Source organism: Dromaius novaehollandiae, chromosome 1, assembly GCF_036370855.1.
Source record: "Dromaius novaehollandiae isolate bDroNov1 chromosome 1, bDroNov1.hap1, whole genome shotgun sequence".
In the NCBI taxonomy this organism is placed as follows: Eukaryota; Metazoa; Chordata; class Aves; order Casuariiformes; family Dromaiidae; genus Dromaius; species Dromaius novaehollandiae.
The window spans coordinates 17398259-17417914 of record NC_088098.1 but is presented as its reverse complement, the minus strand read 5'-3'; the positions used below and the strand labels follow the sequence as shown (position 1 = coordinate 17417914).

At 43.5% G+C, this 19656-nt stretch overlaps 1 protein-coding gene across 1 annotated transcript; it reads left to right on the top strand.

The window, feature by feature from the left end:
* Positions 1-11225: 11225 nt before the first annotated feature.
* Positions 11226-16340, top strand: PIM3 (Pim-3 proto-oncogene, serine/threonine kinase). The gene is made up of 6 exons (XM_026113075.2): positions 11226-11885; positions 12177-12286; positions 12481-12531; positions 12842-13205; positions 14449-14625; positions 14752-16340. The coding sequence occupies exons 1-6, from the start codon at positions 11801-11803 to the stop codon at positions 14934-14936; spliced, it is 972 nt and encodes a 323-aa protein (XP_025968860.1). The 5' UTR covers positions 11226-11800; the 3' UTR covers positions 14937-16340.
* Positions 16341-19656: the final 3316 nt, after the last annotated feature.

The window sequence follows — 19656 nt, the reverse complement described above, 5'->3', positions numbered from 1 at the left end:
GATAGTGAAAATGACATAGAAGCGTGGAAAAAAATATAATTGGGAACTGGGAGTAAGAAGTCTACCAGCAGCAATCTTACTCGGGTTTGCAAGATATGATCACAGGTAGTTCCTAACACACTGCAGAAGGGAAAGGGCTGAAAGATGCAGAGGTTTCAGGTCAATATCATTTCTAGAAGTTCAGTAGAGCTAACCAGTTATTAGGACTTGAGTGTAAGGATTTATACTGGAATGACTGATGTAAACAGACTGATGTAAACAGCTGAGAATGACCTCAAATCTGTCCTTATTTTCTGTGCAGATAAAACCATGAGTTAGGTAGCAATGATTGTCCCATGTTCCATATCGACACCAATCTGGCTATGATTCTGATTGTACATCCATGGAGCATCTGAAAATCTAGAGTAAACTCAAAACACAAAGCAAATTTTAAAGAAGCACAGTTACTGAAAGGTAAAAGAGGGATTCAGGTATCTAAACACAGGCATCTAATACTTCAGATACCATAGCATATCTAAGGCCTCCACATCAGGCAAGGAGATGACAAAGGACCAACATGACACTCGCATCATTCGGGAGCAGCAGGAGGAGGCCAGACTGGACATCCTTGCTGCCTGAAATGTCAGTAGATATGTCTTTATATACTTGAATTACTTTCAGACTGTACATAATGATACTAACAGAATACTGAGCCCCCACCTCCTCAAAATCAGACCTTTTGGAAGGCTCTCCGTTTATATTCAAAGCTAGTAAGACTCATGTCTTATCTCAAAAACACATGTACACAGGAAAGCAATAAAAGACAATACAGCTGAAATGGACAAATGGACACATGGACAAATGGACATATATCAAAATGGATGTATCTTCTTGTATGACACAGCTTTTGATGTCCAATTGTGTTATCTTGTATTATTTTTCTGTGTACACATTTTTAGATCAGACACAAGAGACTTACAAGCTTGAAATATGAATGAATTCACCCTTTCAGAAAGAGGAACAGTTAACTTACAGCATATTTATTGTTAGATTTTAACATTTAGGAAGAAATTAAAAAAAGAAAACAACCTAGATAAGATATTGATTAACATAACATAAGCTATGATAATCTTCGCAAAGTTAATGAAAACAAAACAGAAAAGGCAAAATTATGATCATAAAGTTAGCATACTACTACAGATAAGATAGACAGAAAAAAATCCTTTAATCACACAGTCATATGTGGTTTATGGTACATACCTTAGTTATCTATGAATAAAACATTGAACAAGGAGTCACTAAGTTTCTAATTATAGTACAAAAGTTCGGAGTGCATTCGACTGAGCCTTGATCAAAGATCATTTAATGATACTAATTCCTTCTCATGATTTTATAATTTTAATACTACATTAACAAACCACGTGTCAGCTTTCTGTATATGCTAAATGCAATTTTACTTCCCACAGATTTGATCTGATTTTGAAAAACAAAAGTGCAGCCTATGCTGACAAGAGTAATTACTCTTAGAGAAAAATGTACTAACATAGCCTTCTCCACACGAGACTTCTGTTGTCAGTTATATACATTAGCATATTACTGAAGATCTTTTGTATAAAGACACACACACCAATTCAGTTAGCTAGTGACATGGTCTGTGTCTGATACTAACAAAAGTAGTGGTGACCAGTGATAATTCTGCAACAGACTACATATGAGGTGCACATGCAGGACTAGGATTTTCACTGGTTAATAATTACATTCCATTATTTTAGCAAAGACTGGGAACACTGGTAGTTTGTCAGTCAGAACTGTGGGGCACATCCATTCAAACTAATTGGGTAGTTTCTTCTGTATGTGGTTCAAAGGACAGATTTTATGTCTGTATTTAGGGTAACTCTAAAGTAGTCTTCTCATTACAGAATGGTTAAGAAGCTGAAGTCAAGATGGAGAAACAGAAAGCGATCATGCTGTAGGGGTAGCACAAAAAGTATGGACGTTTTTACATAGCTCACTTATGGCTCATGAAGCCCTAAGAGCTTATCTAAGTGCCTAGAAACTTAAACAGCCGTTCCATAATGCACCTACCTATTACACTTAAAATGTGAATTTATTCCATCATGTCCATATCACAACTAGTATATCCTTTTAACAGTTCTTGATTTAACATGCCTCTGCCCACAAAACCCCTTTCCTCTCAGTCTATTTTAAATGAGTTCTCTCGCCTTTAAAATTACAAAATATAGCTCTATGGAGGGTGGAAATTAGTGGCATTGGACCAAATAAGATCATATTACATTTTGTTCTATAATGTTGATGTTAAAAGGTTGACTTTAAATTTAGTCTCAAGATTCAAGACAGATCAAGTGAATAGCCAACATCTCAGTATACAAAGGCTTCCTGTATAGGAGTTTCTCTTCTTGCAAGACTCTTCACTATTTTCTGTATTATTATTATTGTATAAAGCCAGTTAAATGTTTCTATCTGTTTTTCAGTATAGAAAGCCACAGAAGTACTGCTATTGACATCTGGAACCAATTTATGATTAACAAATTACTGAATTATTTTACTGGGAACAATATGCCTTTTGGATCAAGTCACAGATCCAATGATCTAAATATTATAGCTATTATATCCACAATTCAGTTAAGACTGTTATATATTTAATTTTCATATTTCAGATTTTTTTGTGCAAAATTTTGAAAAGAGAAGGTAGAACAGAATCCGGTTTGATCTGTATTTTAACACTCTTTAAAACTCAGACACAGACACAAGAACAATCTTTTTATTTCTTCATCCCATATAGTAAATGCCCTTCTAGAATTACAGTTTCTACAAGGGATCTTAAGAGGTCAGCTACTCCAGTGTTTCTCAAATTTGAAGTGAAGGATTATCTATGGATCTACTTTTGCAACTTGTTATGTATTTTTTTTTTACCAACTAACAAAAAACAGGCTAAACCTTGACTGTTCTTTTTTTACTCCTCCTTTCCCCCCTCTATTTTGTTTGTTTGCATGTGGGCAAACATAAAACTTGCAAACCACTTAATGATGTCTTACTAATTCCATGGGTACAAAGACGACAGGTTGAGAAATACTGATCTAGTCCACAACAAGTTCAGTCTATTGAACAAAAGACTGGCATCAATTCTTCACATCATTACAGCAGTTTAAGTATAACACTACTGAAACAAACAGAATTAAACTGGCCAAATACGGGACTTTGGAAATTACCTTCTTACACAAACTCCCTATTCCAGCACTTTGGTTCACTCTATACAAAGATCCTAGAAGAGGCTACTGTGGACCCTCTGCTCCTTACTCACACTCCTTATCCATGAATTTGCCAATGGCAGTTTCAACCTGTTCTACTGGATAAAAAGTTGATTTCCACCTTGAACTTGGGTTCACCTATTATTTTTATCTTCCAGTTATGACAACTCTGAATACTCTTGTTATTCCTAAAAACATGATAACACCTTTTTAATCTTGTTATGTTCTTGGCCTTTGTGACTTGGCAAAGAGTTCCATAGTCTAATTACAAGTTTTATAAGTAGAGGTAATTACAAGTTGTATATTTTTTATCAGTTTTGAATGTTACTTTTTAAATTTCCTCGATATTCCTGTGCTTATGTTAGATGAGCAGTCATCTAAGCTGTGTCTAAGTGGTGTCTAAGTCACCATTATTTTACTGCATCACCTTTCTTAATCTTCTCTCTAAACTGAAGAGTCTAATCTTTTAGAAAAGATTTTTGTTTCATATCCTAAGTCATTCTCATTATCCTTCCGTGATCCCTCTTTAGTTCTTCAATGCACTTTTTGAAATTGGGTCAACAGCTGTTGAAATTGTGTAGTATCTCTGTTGAGTATAATATGCACCTGTATGGCAGTGGAACATGAGGTCCTGAAGAACTCAGTTCTGAGGAGACCTCCCCTCCTGCTTTGTGTCATAATTATTAATGCTGGAGAGACTTTTCAGTCAGACTTCCTTTAAAACTATGCCATAGTATCTAACTCAAATTCTGCATCAAGTAACTTCTCTGTACACAAGAGCATATCTTTTGGCCTTCTATTTTTAAGGACAATTTCAAATCTAAGTCCTCAAGTAACAGTGGACCGCATCCACAATTATTTTGGACTGCACTTTACACTTTTTGTTCCAGCTATCAGGTTGGAGAACTCTCTCTGTGTGAGACTTAATAGTCATCAAATACCAAGAGAAAAAAATAGACAGACAGATATACTTCTAGACTGTCATGTTAAAAGGTTACCTCTAAACCTTCTCCTGAATAAGTAAAATAGATTGAGCTAATAAAGCCTCTCATTTCAAGACATGGTTCCTACACCTTGTTTTCCACTTGAGGTCTTTCCAGTCATTTAACATTCTTTTGACAGCGCTTCAGTCCTGGTATCACTAGTGGTGTATAAATGGGGTTACATTCCTTGCCTCCTCTTAAACCAGCACTCACCAATACAAGGTCAGTATTCATCCCCTGAGCTTACACATGACCTCATCAGACACTTGTACACAGGCAGTTTCCATTGTTACCATATCCCACCATAACCTTTTATATGAAACAGACATTCCTCATTTCTATTATTTGTATTACTTTTATCATATGAGAGACTGCAGCATAGATCAGATACTTCTACCCTTCTAGACACAGAATAAAAAGATGGTCCTTAACTCAGAAATATCTTTGGATTGCTGCCCTCTTGCTCTTCCTCTCTAGCTTCTGAGCTGAACACATCTCACCAAGAACAAAGTATATGGATGGGTAGATTAATCTTGACATGAAATACAACCCATAAAGAACATGTTTGTGATTTCATCCACCATCCTCCAGGAATGCTGAAATGCATCGTATCAGCTCGCTAGTGACAGAAGTTTAAGATATTTGTCAGAAATACAGCATGTACTAAAATACATACCTTTTGAAGCCTGGTGATATCCTATTTACTGATCTGGTCATTATTTACTGATTATACAGACTTATTATTACTACTAAGTGCTAAGTCCTGATTGCTGCAAAGTAGCATTGCTTCTATAATAATCAAATAATGATGATATGATGTTTTATATATATACATATTACATATACATACATAATTGATGACTATGTGATTGATTTTTTATACATATATATATATGTATATATATATGGGATATATATTATATAATGATTACAGCCCTTGTCCCAAACAGCTAATCAAATTACCATCAATAATATTTATCTGTATGTATTATATGTAGCCTGGTCTGAAAAACAGCAATTGTACAATTGTAGTTATATTAAACATTAAACTTTTAGCAAAGTTCTTAATGCCAGATGGCAAATGGACAATCTGCACCGCCGGAACATATGTATCATCAGTGATAACATATAATACAACCAAAGCTGCATATCTATATATGTGGAAGGGGAGAACAGAAGGAAATTAAAGAATAGATATACACTATCTAGACAGGATACAAGAGAAATCCTGTTTATTACTGTAGAAACAAGATCAAAAGCATCTTCTAGCTACTAAGCTAGCACTAAGCACCACTAAGAGCTAAGTTAAAGCTCTTAGTGATAGGTGTCATCTTTGGCAGCTATTTCATTGAGTTCACTCATAGTTTTGAGTGAATAAAGGAGAGAAAATGTACAACATTTGGAAATATAAGGTCTATTATTGATGGAGCTGTCATCATCTTTCGCTAATCATGCATCATTCTAACAACATTTTCTTTAAAAGCCAACAAATAAAATGAAGAGTGGTTGGCTTTATAAAACTTATTGGTAAAAAGGAAAGAAGTGAAGCTGCTGAAGAAACGCCCTAACAACCTGCCTCCAAAACTTGGCAGAGGTCAGCCATATCTGTTATCCATATTAATTTGCAAGAAAACAAGCAGGTATAGCAAGGCCCTGCCTTAGCTGCATGGGAAATATAGGACTGAGCTCAAACACATACCGGAGTTCAAACACAATACAAATTCTGTATTTCTTCTCCTATGGGAGGAAGAATACAGGAGCACTGACCAGGCATGCAGGGATATAATTAGAGGGCCAAAGCTTACATGCAGCTAAAATTGGTGAAGAAACAAGGATTAGCAAGAAAGACTTTTGCAAGTACATTTGCAGCAAAAGGGAGACCAAGTAAAACCTGGGCATGCTGCTGAATAGGGCAAGTGACCTTGTGACAAAGGACACAACTATTCGAGGACTTCTTGGTCTTAGACAGGCAGTGTCTGTTTTCAGGCCTCCCAGATCTCCATACCTAGTAGCAACAGTCAAGTTAAGGAAGATTTAAATAAACTGGAATTATGCAAATTCATTGGATTGGACAGAGTGCATCTAACTACTGAGATTGCTGGCAGATGTCATTGCAACACTGCTCTCTATCACTTGGGAAAGGTCACAGTGATCAGGGAAGGTTCCTGGTAGTTACAAAAAAGTTGCACCTATCTTACAAAATGGCAAGAAAGAGGATCTGGGCAACTACAGACTGGTTAGCCTTACCTCACTCCCTGGGAAAACTGTGGAGCAAGTACTCATGGAAACCATTTCCTATCATACGACAGGAATGCGATTGAGAACAGCCAGCTTATATTTACCAAGGGAAATTGTGCTTAATCAAGCACAATTAAGTTACTGGTTCTATGGATGAGGGGAGAATAGTATATGTTGTTTTCCTTGACTTTAGCAAGGCTTTGGACAGTCTCCCATAGTATCCTTGCAGCCAAAGTGGGGAAATACCAGCTGGATGGGTAGACTACATAGTGGGTGAAAAACCAACAAGATCATTTGGCTCAAAGGGTGGAGGACAACTGTCTGAAGTCCAACTAGCAGTTGGTTACAAGTGGTGTTACCTGGCAACAATACTGGTGCCAATATCACGTAACATCTTCATCCGCTACCTGCATGATGAGCCCCTTGAAAGTACAGGTATGACACCAAATCCAGGGGGTCTGCTAGTACACTGGAAGGCAGAGCTGACATTCAGGGAGACCTCAACATGCTGAAGGAGTGGAACAACGGTCTTGAAGTTTTGAGTCTTGAGTGGAAGAACTGTCTTGAAGTTCAAAACAGACAAATACAAGGTCCTACACCTGGGTCAATATACTACTGCAAGAGAACAGGCTGGGACTGACTAGTTATTCCACAGGAGAGGACCTGGGGGTCCCGGTGGACAACAAATTCAAAGTCAGCAGTGTGCCCTTGTGGCAATGAAGACTTAGCACATCTTGGACTGCATTAGCAAGAGCATAGCCAGCAGGCCAAGAGAAATGACAGTTCTTCTCTATTCAGCACATACGCGGCCACCTCTGGAGTACTGTGTTCAGTTTGTTCTCTTCCTAAACACAAAAGAGACAGAACAGAGGCAAGAGAAGGGTCACTAAGATGGCTGGAAGCTTTCAGCATTTGACACACACAGAGAACTTGAGGGATCTGAGAGCACCAAGATTCTCAACAACTTCATCGGACTTTCACTACTACAGCATTCTTGGCAGCATTCCTTGTGGTTACATAATGCAAACAGATGCATTTTGGTAGTACCCTACAGAAGACCTACAATGATCATAGGTGTATGTTTGAGTACCTTAATGCCACCACTACAATATCTGATAATGTAGCACAGCAAATTTTGAACTGAGTTCCCTAGAAACATCAAACGATAGCCAGAAGTTGTTACTGTGTCTACGTTGCAAGCAGAAACTCCCATGGCATTTCTGTATTTCTGTGCATCACAAACTTACGCTTGCTCAGGGACCCTTGCACAGAAAAATTTTGTACATCAAAGAACAAACTGGCATCCTACCCATGAATGATCTTCCATTTATAGTTGCAAAGCCACTGCCAAAGAGGCCAAAACTAGTTTATAAAATATTTCTGCAGCTATAATTGTTTAGGACCACTGAACTGCATGTTCCAAGCCAGATCAAAAGAAGCACCACAAACCCATGAAAGGCTTATGTGTAAAGACAGGGTAAATTCCATGTCTGGGATCCATCTGTAATTCTGTCAAACCAAGAGTCCTTGTAGCTGTATACAAATTAAATGTCTGTCTGCCAAAATTAAGTGAACGGAGAACAAACACCTCATTATCACTTTTTTACAGTTTCTACGTTATTTTCTTTAACTTTAAATATAAAATATCCTCCCCTTTTACATTGTTGTCAAAATACAAATCAAATCAGGAATTATTCCAAAAGCAGAACTGAGGATCTTTTTTAGGTTACCATTTTGTTTCAAACATAGTACAAAGGTGTGCTATATTCTTTTGAATTGAAGTATTAGAGCCGATACAGCTGAAAAAGATGTAGCCTAAACTCAACAGGATTTTGAGGAAATTAGGTATTAATTTCTTGAACAGGCTCAAGGTAAATATATCACTGATTTACCATACACTGGCAATACAAAGATGGATTTTATTTGTTAAAGAAATTGCAAATATAGTTGGAATAAAAAGGTGTGATGTTCTACATTTACAGACTAAAGATACACACATGTTTTTGCATGCTTAGCTGTGTATAAAAACAGGAATTAATAACTACTTGCAGTGTTAATTCCTTAAATAATTAGCATTTGTGCATATTAATATTTAATGCCAGCTTTTCTTCTTAAAAATATTTGCTATTTCAACAACCAGAAATCTCATCTTGAAAGTGAGAAAAACTTCCTCTCTGTCAAAAGTGATGCTCAAAAGAGCCGATGACAAGGATTATAGCAAAAGGCAGATACAGCTATATCCTTTAAAGTAAACCTGGAACATATATTCTCAGATCTCGAAATCTTCCTACTGTTTGCTTTCATTCTCATTTCAGCAGCAAAAAGCCCATAACTATAGCAGGCATATGCCATTATCTGAAGAAACTTTCTAGAAATTTTGTAACTGTGATTAAACATAGCCAAAAAGACAGATTTCTAACAAACAAAAAACTTTGGCTTTCTTATTATCTGATATATCCAAATAATTAGCTTTCTTAAAAGTAATTTCTGTAAACCAGGAGCTTCCCGAACCCTTCAGCTGCTTAATAAACTGAACGGGTTAGTTGGGTTTCTCAGCAAACACCATGTAAGGTCTGTGGGAGAGAAACTTCTTCAAACCAGCTGATCCAGCTTCAAAACGCACATTCTGGGACATGAAGGGTTGAAACTGTGCCTGAAAACTTGACCTTTATAGCAGTTGGTCTAAACTAATAAAAGATATTACCTCTCCCTAGAAGCCCTGCTTTGTTTATGGGCATGATGGGCTGATATCATAGCACTACTATTATCAGCAGGAAACGCCAAGTGCCAGGCTCTCCCTGTGCCCCGAAGGGGGAGGACTGCCAGCGCTTCAAGTGATTGTCCAAAAATACCCTTACTTTAGGGATCCCGTCCACGTGCAGTGTCTGTATCTTCAGCTTCACTATTTTCGACAGAGGGACGTGACATTCCCCTTATGCAACTGGGACTTGGACGCAGCAAAAGGGGTTGCGGCGTGGGGCAAGTGGAAGACGCTGACTGCTTCAGTTGCCTGCAAATACTGTATTATTACCCAGCTACGCTGAAGCCTTGCGCATCTGCATGCCATTTCTCCAATTACATGCATCTGGGTAGCAGTCTAAGTAGCTGCTGGAACAATCACTAAGATATTGCTATCCAGCAAACGCAGCAGTAATTAATTGCTAAGTCAGTGGCCCTCCACTTTTGCTGGACTGACATGCGGCAAGACCCTCTAAATAGCCTCACACTTTCTGCTCTCTGTTGATTTTTAACGCTTTTTTGTTCGCTGGGGTCGGTGTCGGCGTGGCGCGCAGGGGCCAGGCCGCGGCGGGGCGGCGCCCGTTAACGGCCCCCGCGGGACCGCGAGCGCGGCGGCGGCAGCGCGCTGAACCTGCGGTACGCGCCTCACCAGGAGACACTGTAAAAGCCGCGTCGGAAGAGACAAAAAAAGTAAGAGTAAGACGACACTTTTAAAAGCTGCCTGAAAATTAATCTAGAAGGAGGAAGCGGTCCCCCCGCCAGCCCCCGCGCGCCCCAGCAGCGGGGCTAATCCCTGTGGCGCAGCGCCCCCTGCGGGCCGGGCCGCGCTCGGCTCCCCCGCCCCCGCCCGCTCGGGGCGCTGCCAGGCCGGCTGAGGCGAGGCGCCGCAGCGGGGGGACGGCTTTCCAGCGCCGCGTATCCGATTAGCGATAGCGCCGGGAAAACAAAACAGCTTCTTGTCATTGCTCGACTGGCATCTAAGTGGGGAGGGGGAGGGGAAGGGAGGGGAGGGAAGCCCTGAGCTGCCGCGGCGCGCAGCGCTGCGCCGATGCGCTGAAGCCTGCCCCCGCACGGCGCAGCCCGTGCTACGGCTACGTCTGGGCGAGCCGCGGTGTTTTCACGGAGGCGGTCTCGAGGCAGAGCGTGACTTACAAAAGAAAACAAAAAAGCGCGGCTCACGAGCGTGCAGGCGAGCGCCTGGGTGCCGCCTCGCCTTCTTCAGAGCGAACACGCCTCCAGCTTCTCCTGAGGAGTTAGCGGCAGCTGTAGTTAAACGAGAAATCACAGCAGAGGAAGGGCAGGAATTAGGAGACACAATGGGCGAGGGAGCATGACACGTTATTTCGGTAAACAGCGGCTGTATAAATAAGCGGGCTTTGAAATGCTGCGTTTGGAGGCGGGCGAGCGGGCGGGGGAAGGTGCTTTCATTAAAGGCTGAGGGAAGATAAAGCCGTGGCCCGGCGTGCCCTGGCGCGGCGATCATGGCGGCGGCTGCGGCTCCCCGCCCCCCGCCGGCTCCAGACGCAGTGTCTCGGCCCGCGCACAGAGTGACCTTTCCCGGAGCGGCCGGGAGGCGAGCGGGGAGGGGGACGGCGCGCCGAGGAATTCCCGCCCTGGCCCCCGCGCCGCCGCATGCAAATGAGCCCCTCCTGATTGGCCGCTCCCGCGGCTCTTTGAAAAGGCGCCCCGCCATTGGCCGCCTGGAAATGTTAACGCAAATAAGAGAATCTTGCCCTCCCCTCCCCCCCGCCCGCTAATGTGTGTGAGCGTTGCAGACAGTCTGTAACGCTGCGCGTCGATTACTACAAATAAGTAGTTCCCAGTCCCCCGCCCCCCGTGTTTACGATGGGGTGGGACGGGACTCTGCCGGCCCAGCCGGCCCCACCGCGGGCGCTGGGCGCCGCCGCGCCGCCCGCTCCGGCGCGGGGGGGCCGCGCGGCGGCGGGCAGGGAGAGGTGTTCCCCACTCCCCCGCGGAGGGATATCCTCCGCGCGCGCCGCTCTCTGCCGCACCAAAATATTGGGAGTTAAGAGGCGGCTCCGCGGCGTCGCCGGCTCAGAAGTGAGCGGGCAGCAAGGCGGCGCGGCGCGGCTCCGCTCCCTGCGCCCGCCACGACTCCACTGCGGCGCCGGCACAGCGGCCCCCGGCAGCTCCCCGCAGGGGCGGATTTTACACGCGGCGTTGCAGCCCCCGGTGCCGCCTGCGTGTGCTGCTGATCCTGCGTGCGTGCATGCTTCTCGGTGCGCGTGTTGGCACTGTGCTCGCCGGTCGGAAGAGGAAGAGAATCTTTCTCCCTATTTATTTTTTTTCCCGAAGGACTCCGTATTGTTTCGACTTGGATTCTCTGCCGGCTGTTTATTTCGGGAAGTGCCCGTCGGTCTCTGCTACGGCGCGAAGCGGCGTCGGCGGAGGAAGGAGCGAGCCGCGCCGCCCGCAGCCGCTCGGAAGGTCTCCCGGCCCGCCCGCCGCGATTCCGGCTGGGCGCGGAGCCTGACCGCTGCTCCCCGCCCGCCCGGCTTCTGACTGAGCAGCTCGCCCGGTGGACGCCCTAAATTTCGTTGCGGGGGATTTTTCGTGTTCCCTCTCCGGAAGATGTTACTCTCCAAGTTCGGCTCGCTGGCTCACATTTGCAGCCCCACCAGCATGGATCACTTGCCGGTGAAGATCCTGCAGCCAGGTACGGCGCGGCAGCAGCGCAGCGCGGAGCTTCCCGGCGGCGCCTCCGCGGGGCGCGGGTCTCGCCGCCGGGCGCGGGGGCTCCCCGTGGAGGCTCCTCGCGGCACGAGGAAACTTTTTTCTTTTTTTGTCTTTCTAACTATGGGAGGCGATTTATCAAAATGTCTTGGACAGAATTAGGGCAACACAGACAATACGTGTCCAGCGGACGGACTTTTTTTTCCCCTCCCCGCAAGTGTAGCTCGGCTTTCGAAATTAACGTTGTCTCTTTCTCTCTCTCTCGTCCTTCCAGTGAAAGTGGAGAAGGAGCCTTTCGATAAAGTCTACCAAGTGGGCTCCGTGCTGGGCAGCGGGGGCTTCGGCACCGTGTACGCGGGCAGCAGGATCGCCGACGGCTTGCCGGTGAGCGCGGGCTCGGGGCGCGCTCCCGGCGCTGGCTCGAGCCATGTTGGCGGGCGGCGGGGCGGGCGCGGCGCGGCCCCGCGCGGAGCCGCCGCGGCTTGTCGGGGGCTGCGACCCGGCCCAGCCCGGCGAGGTGAGGCGAGGCGCCGGCTCTGCCCGCCGCTCATGGCGCCGCCTTTCCCCCCGCTCTGCAGGTCGCCGTGAAGCATGTGGTGAAGGAGAGAGTGACCGAGTGGGGCACGATTGTAAGTACCGCCGCGGCGCGGCGGGGGTGCTGCGCGGCCGCGGACTCAGCTCTTCCCCGCGCCGGGGCTATTGTGTGGGCGGCGGGCTGGGCTCGGCCCGCGCGCGCGGGGCTTGCGCGGGGGGAGGCCGGCGGGGTTTCGCCGCCGCCGCAGCGCCGCCCCCGCCCCTCGGACTGCGGCAGCGGCGGAGCTACCCAGCGGGGCGGCGGCGGCGGGGCTCCCCGCGCCCCTGCCCCCGCGGCGGGAGGGGCGCCCGCGGGCTGCGCGCCGCCCCGGCCCCTGCCTGACCCCCGCCCCGCTCTCCGCGCAGGGCGGCGTCATGGTGCCCTTGGAGATTGTCCTCCTGAAGAAGGTGGGCTCCGGCTTCAGGGGGGTCATCAAGCTGCTGGACTGGTACGAGCGGCCCGACGGCTACCTCATCATCATGGAGCGGCCGGAACTGGTGAAGGACCTCTTCGACTTCATCACGGAGAAGGGTGCGCTCGACGAGGACACGGCCCGCGGCTTCTTCCGACAGGTCCTGGAGTCGGTGCGCCACTGCTACGGCTGCGGTGTGGTGCACCGGGACATTAAGGACGAGAACCTGCTGGTTGACCTCAGGACCGGCGAGCTGAAGCTAATCGACTTCGGGTCAGGGGCCCTCCTCAAGGACACAGTCTATACTGACTTTGATGGTACGTGCCCTCTCCGCCTGGGGCAGCTCTGCTGCACCAGGTTTGGTCAGACCCCTCTCTCCTCCCTGGGTGATGTCCTATAGCCCCTTCTTATCCCGTTTCTGGTGCCTTGCGGTAGCGAGCAGTGCCTCTGACGCAGTGGTTCATACCAGGTCTATCGGTAATGGAAACCTTTGGACCCGAGGCAGCTTAGGGGTGTTCAGTTGCGTAGAAAAGAAGCGATTCCAGGCAGTGACGCAGCAGTTTATATTTCCCTGTCTTGGAAAAAGCGTTTTTTCCTAGAGGGCGATCTGTTTACGTGTAGGCTTCACCAGTGTCGGATGTTTCCATGTGTGGATATGCAGTTTTTATATGCAGAGCTTTTTTTAACTTGAAGCAGTAGCTCTCCCCCTCCCTTTCCGCTCATGTCCTGGAAATCCCGCATTGCAGATTTTTAAAGTGATGGGACAAATACACTCCCTGTAAATGACCTGATACTAGCTTCACGGTCAGATTTGATAATTTAGAGACAGGAAAGTTCAAAATAAGCTCTCATTGTGATAAGGGGGGAAAAAATACACTTTTTTCCCTTGCCCTTTGAATGTGACTCATGTAACTAAGGGGCTTTTTTTTCTTCCTCCATCCTCAGCTGCTGTACTTAACATCTGTTTGTTGTGAAACCCGAACCCTTAGGCCACGTGACCTTCAGCATCACAAATTCTTGGGTTTTTTTGTTTGGTATCCAAGGAGCACCGCAGGCAAAGAGGGGGTGGGTTAAAAAAGCTGCAGCAGAGAAGCATGGTGTAAGGAGCCCGACATTTACTGTGATGTGGAACTGGATAAAGCAGACTAGCCACATGTAATAAGGAAGACCTGAGTTTCACCTTCTTCCCTTCCTCTCTTCTCCTCCCCATCAACCCCCTTTGTCCTTTTGTGTCTATTTTTGGTGTGATGCTGCAGACGCCACGTGGTCAGTGAAAGGCAGCTTGCCTTAGTAAACAGTCAGCTGATGGAAGCAATGTTAGTCCTTGCAGCAAAATAGCACAACCGGATGGGCCAATTTTATTGATGGTGTAACTCCACTAATGACCTGGAGTTACACCACTGATGAGTTTTGTCCCATAATTTTTTGTTAATACTTTCAAATCATGAGTTCCTAAATGTAAATTAGGCCTATTAGAAGTAGCTGAGTTAAGGGGGAATCACTCTCTAAATGTTGATTTTTGACTTTTTTTTTTTTTTTTCCTTCTCTCTCCACCTTTAGGAACGAGAGTATACAGCCCTCCAGAGTGGATCAGATACCATAGATACCATGGGAGGTCAGCAACAGTGTGGTCTCTGGGAGTTCTGCTGTATGATATGGTTTGCGGAGATATTCCTTTTGAACAGGATGAAGAAATCTTGAGGGGGCGGTTATATTTCAGGAGAAGAATTTCACCTGGTGAGTTTTATGTGTGGTGGTGGTGGTGTGGGAGGTTGTACATCTGAGCTAGTACTGGTGGATTATTTTATTCAAGATTGTCTCTTTACTTTCCTAGTCTGAAGTTGCTTTGTATTTTTGTTTCAGAATGTCAACAGCTGATCAAATGGTGCCTTTCATTGAGGCCTTCAGACAGACCAACACTTGAGCAAATTTTTGACCATCAATGGATGCACAAATCTGAAGTAGTGAAGTCTGAGGACTGTGACATAAGGCTACGGACCCTTGATACTGATGTATCTAGCACAAGTTCAAGTAATGAGAGTCTGTGAATTACTAAGGACCTCGCACTGGGAGGGGAGCTACAAGCAGAAAGACCACAGTGCTGCTGCCAATACGTAGGAGGGGCTAGAAAAATGCATTCATTATTCTGTAGTTGAATCTTTGTCTGAGGGACTTGATTTTATTTTCCCCTTTTGCTGGTTTCTGCTTTGGAATGAGAGATTTCCTTTGGAAACGCTGATATTTGGGAGTTGCAGGCCAGTACTTAGTCAAAGACTGACCTTATTAAGAAAGCAGTGACCTCTTGAATACATGGTAAACTTTTTTGCTCTCATAGAGCCTGGACTAGATTTTATTTGCTTTTGAGTGCCTTTTTGAAAGCTGCTTCAGTGGGACTTTCTTTTTTGAGCTGTGTATGTCCAAAGAAGATCCAGTTCATTATAGGAATTTGCTTCCTTCAGACTCAGTGCTGAAGGAAGCAGCTCCTATGATGCATTGGAGACCATGTTCGGTGATTGAATGAAGTAGTCCCATCCACTGGTGATGGAATACTTGAACACAGACATTTCACTCCTGCCCCCTCTGCCCTTTCCAAATCCAACCCACCTCTGCTGCTCAAAATATTTCCTATAGCCTGCACAGAAATATGAACAGGTATATCAGCTTTTTTTTTAATCAGAAACATTTATTCATGTTTCCTTTTATCATCTCTACCACTGGGCATGAGAAGCCCCTTTCTCAACTCCCCTCAGCCTTTTGTCACCCTGCGAGTCTTAAAGTATGTATGGGCATGTTGAATGCACAATCAATGCAATATTCAAGGACTTTACTTTTTTTCCATACCTGTATAATGTGTTTATGTAAACTTGGTTTTCCCATGTACTATACAGTTATTTATTGTTTGAAGTTTAGAAGACCTCCCACAGGTTTCAGCTGTGGCTATTTATTTGGTTAATTTATTTGGTTAGAGTTATTCAACACTGTGCTTTCCCCCCTCCTCCTCCCCATGGGAATTCTAGTGGTTTGCCCATGGCACTTCTTTTCTGCATTCCTGTCAACTTTTGTTTGAAAAAAGACGACAAAAAAAAATCTGACCTTATCAATTTTTTTGGAAGACAGAAAATTGTTGTACAAAGTCTAATTTAAGGGAAATAGAATGACTTTTTAAAGTTAGTCAGTATGCCTTTTGTCTGGTATTATTTTACCAGAAATGTAAAGTAATGCTGTTTGGAAGGGTTTTAAATTATTGACATTGTACAGTCTCCGTGCATTGGCTCTGGAAGGTAGAGTGGCAGAGTCATAAACCTTAATTTATTTTAATAGCTGTGTTTCTGTGATCTGGTTGCATTTATGCAGCTTGGATTTGGATTTTTTCTTCTGTTTAACAGTGTGAAATGTATGGAGATCATATTTTTTTATACAGGTATTTCAATTAAACTTTTTTGTATATAACAGTTCTGTGTTTGTGTACTTACTTATCTTCACCATTATTCTTCATACCAACTTGGGAAACATATTGTGTTATGCTCTTTAATTATAAAGGGCTGCAGCAGCTGACCCAGAGTTAATAGTCCTATACTATTGAGCAGTAACCATTTTGGAAGAATTAAGCCATCCTTCATTTTGACCATGCCTACTCTTGATCATGTTTGATGTTGAACTGTAATAGGTGTACAATGCTACAGCACTAATGGCCTATGTAGAAGGGAATTGGTCAGTAACTGTGTGTGTGTTTTTAAACTCAGTAAACACCAAATAATTGAAATACCACCATGTTCATTGTCCTTAAATATAACAAAGAAGAATTTTTGCACTCACTCATGGTTACTGTTTTTGTAGTGGACATGTTTGCTTTCTATTACATTCCATTTCCTTCCTCCCTCTTACCCCTTCCTCTGGCTTGTAGAAGGGAATTTCCTGTATGCTTACAAGAAAAGGGGCAGGATGCTCAGGGAGCTGAATGCCTGTTTCCCTTCAGCTCCTTTAGACTATCAAAAAAGATAGGCATGTCACTTCACAAAATACTGGGGAAAAAACATAATTCTCATCTATAGCAAGGGGAAAATAAATGTCCTCCAGCATTCATCTTAGTGTGTTGGGAATCTTGCAATAGTCTATCAAACTAAGGTCATGCAGATTCTTGAATTCACCCTTCTAGTTTCTCCTCAGGAAGAAGAGACAGACCTGACTTTGTCTTTATTTGGGGGTGGTAATGATTACTAGGATTAACTGCCACAGAAGGATCTACAGGATACATTTAAGCATGAGTTCCATAACTAAAAGTGCTTTGTAGTACTAACAGTGAAGGACTAGGCTTGAAATCTTGTTTTTGTGTTACTTCCCTTTCTGGGGATCTTTCTCCCAGCTCATCTACTCTTATTTTGGTTCCCTATGGGGAAGTTGCTGACATCACATCAAGCTCCTGATGTTAACCGGTTTAGACTTCAGAATGCCACTGAATAGCAGGAGGTAAAGCAGAAGAGGAAAAGACCATTTGTGTGTATGTGTATTTTCTGATGAGATGTGAGGAAAATATAAAGTTTTTTCTTGAGCATGAGAAGAAACTTTAAGTTACTCTTGTCAGGAAAAAAACAGTTGTGTCCCTCTACTTGTTTTTCTATTCTGTAATCTCCAATAGCCCCTTTTTAATTTTAGACATGTCTCTGAGGTTTTGAATCTAACTCTGTTAATTCTAGTCCTTGGGAAACTCACATATACATAAAAATACCTATTGTTGGAATGATATTTGCACAGATAAAAGACTTTGCAGTTAAGATTTGCTTAGGAAAATCACAGTCGTGTTCTAAGAGAAGATCACTTAGAAGTGAAGACTGGAAATTTTAATTAATTATTTCTTTTGCTTGAGAGGAGGGGCTCAGACAAGTTATAAGAGAAATGATCCCAATGCCTAGTATGGTTCTTTAGGGAAGCATGTTTCAAACCACAAGTAGTCCCCAGAGAAATTCCAGTAGCTGATGATAATTAACATCTTCCACTCCAGTAGTTTCACATACTAACAGCTGTTGAGGGTGGTGTTCGGGAGGCCTACCACCATGAGGGTAAGCTTCAGAGGGCTACTAGGAAAGCAATTCTAAAAAATATGTTTGTAAAGCTATTGTTAATTGCTCAACTAGGGACTGTCAAAACTTTCCACAAGAGTGTTTTTTACTTTCCTTACCTGCATAGAGAAATGCTGTTGAAGCAGTCTGTTTTGCAACAGAAAAACTAGGTTTTTCACCTTTTGCTACTGAGGCAAAATGCATTAAAAGGATAAAGGTCAAAAGGACATGGGAGCTAGTGCTGACTCTCCTCTGGGATTAGTTCAACATAAAAGGTGTACTTTCAGTACTGCATTGGCAGCTTTAGTTCTGAAACTCCCCTGTACGCTAATAGAAGCCACGTGGCTGAAACACCATATACTGAAAGTAATGATTTGTAAAAATAGCTTTTCATTATAGCTGAAAGTTGGAAAATGATGTGTTAATATAGTTCCATTAGCTGACTGTTACTGTCAAACTGAGCAAATCTGTGACAGCTCTTGGTCTTTCCTGTGCTTCTATCTGTTTTTATTTTAATATCATTAAATTTTACTTCTCAAGGATCCTCCTCTTTGTATTCTTTCCATATTAGGTTGTCTCTCAACAGCACAAAACATGTAAAGTAGAATTCTGCAGATCATTCAAGATTCTATCTTTTAAATCACAGCCTGTTTTAACCTTCACAAATTGATTTAGTTATAAACATACCTATGTATGTAGGCTGCTAGCTTCATAACATGTATTGCAAATACACTGCAATACTGGAAGGTATTTAACAATATAACAGCGTAATTCATCTCCCTAATGCAACTCTTTTTTTCCTGCTTGCATAATCATGCAGCTGCTTTTTTTTTCTTTTCTTTCAGTTCACTAAGCTTGTATTTACTGAAGCAACCAAACGACAGCTCTTTGAAAAATAAAAATCAGAAGGATTTTGGAAAGATTGACCAGGGTGTGTTCTTGCCTACGGTTCTCTTTCAGTGGTTTACTGACCTCTGTTGGTGAAGTTAAAGTATATATTCTGAAAATGATCATGCGTAAATTGGGAAGAGAGATTTTTAAAACATTGCTGACAAATAGTTTTAGATATAGAAGAGTATGGCTAACTTTTAAAGCCACATAATGTTTGAAAGTCTTCCATTACCAAAAAAAGAAAAAGAAAAAAAAAACAAAAAGGAAAAGGAAAAAACAGACTGAGCAAATAGGAAAATAGCTTTTCAGTTTCTGAACTTCTTAAAGCAGTGCTGAGGCAGAAGTGGTTTGTGAAAAATTAACTACTGGAGATCAGTTCTTAGGAAAAAATGGGAGGCAGGGGTATGAATTCCAAAGGTTGTCAGCTCTCAATATGAAGATAGAGCCAATCTACCTATTGAGCTCCCAGTCATTTTCATGACTCCTGGAATGAGCACTCGTCGGCATATTGGCCCTATTTCTTCAGTCTCATTTCAGTGACAATGAGAAGTACTTGTGCCCTCGCATACAGCTGTGCAATAATTCTGAGCAGTGACATTACAGATCATTGTGGTCATATCATCTTATTATCAGCATAATGCCTCTGCTAACAGCAATGATGCTGCCATTGGTGGCAGAAGTCAAGATGGTGGCATTTTAATTTCGTTGCATCTCTAAGCAATACACATTTTTCTGCTCTTGTTGTATTGAAGCATATATGTATAGTAGTTACATGCCAGACATATATAAAGCTTTGGTTATTGCAGAACTCCTGAACAAA

Bases quoted from the DNA above. Each gene is read 5' to 3' on its own strand.
- PIM3 (XM_026113075.2), top strand. From the start codon at position 11,801: ATGTTACTCTCCAAGTTCGGCTCGCTGGCTCACATTTGCAGCCCCACC. The intron at 13,206-14,448 runs GTACGTGCCCTC...CTCCACCTTTAG, and splicing joins AGTCTATACTGACTTTGATG to GAACGAGAGTATACAGCCCT. The intron at 14,626-14,751 runs GTGAGTTTTATG...TTTTTGTTTCAG, and splicing joins CAGGAGAAGAATTTCACCTG to AATGTCAACAGCTGATCAAA.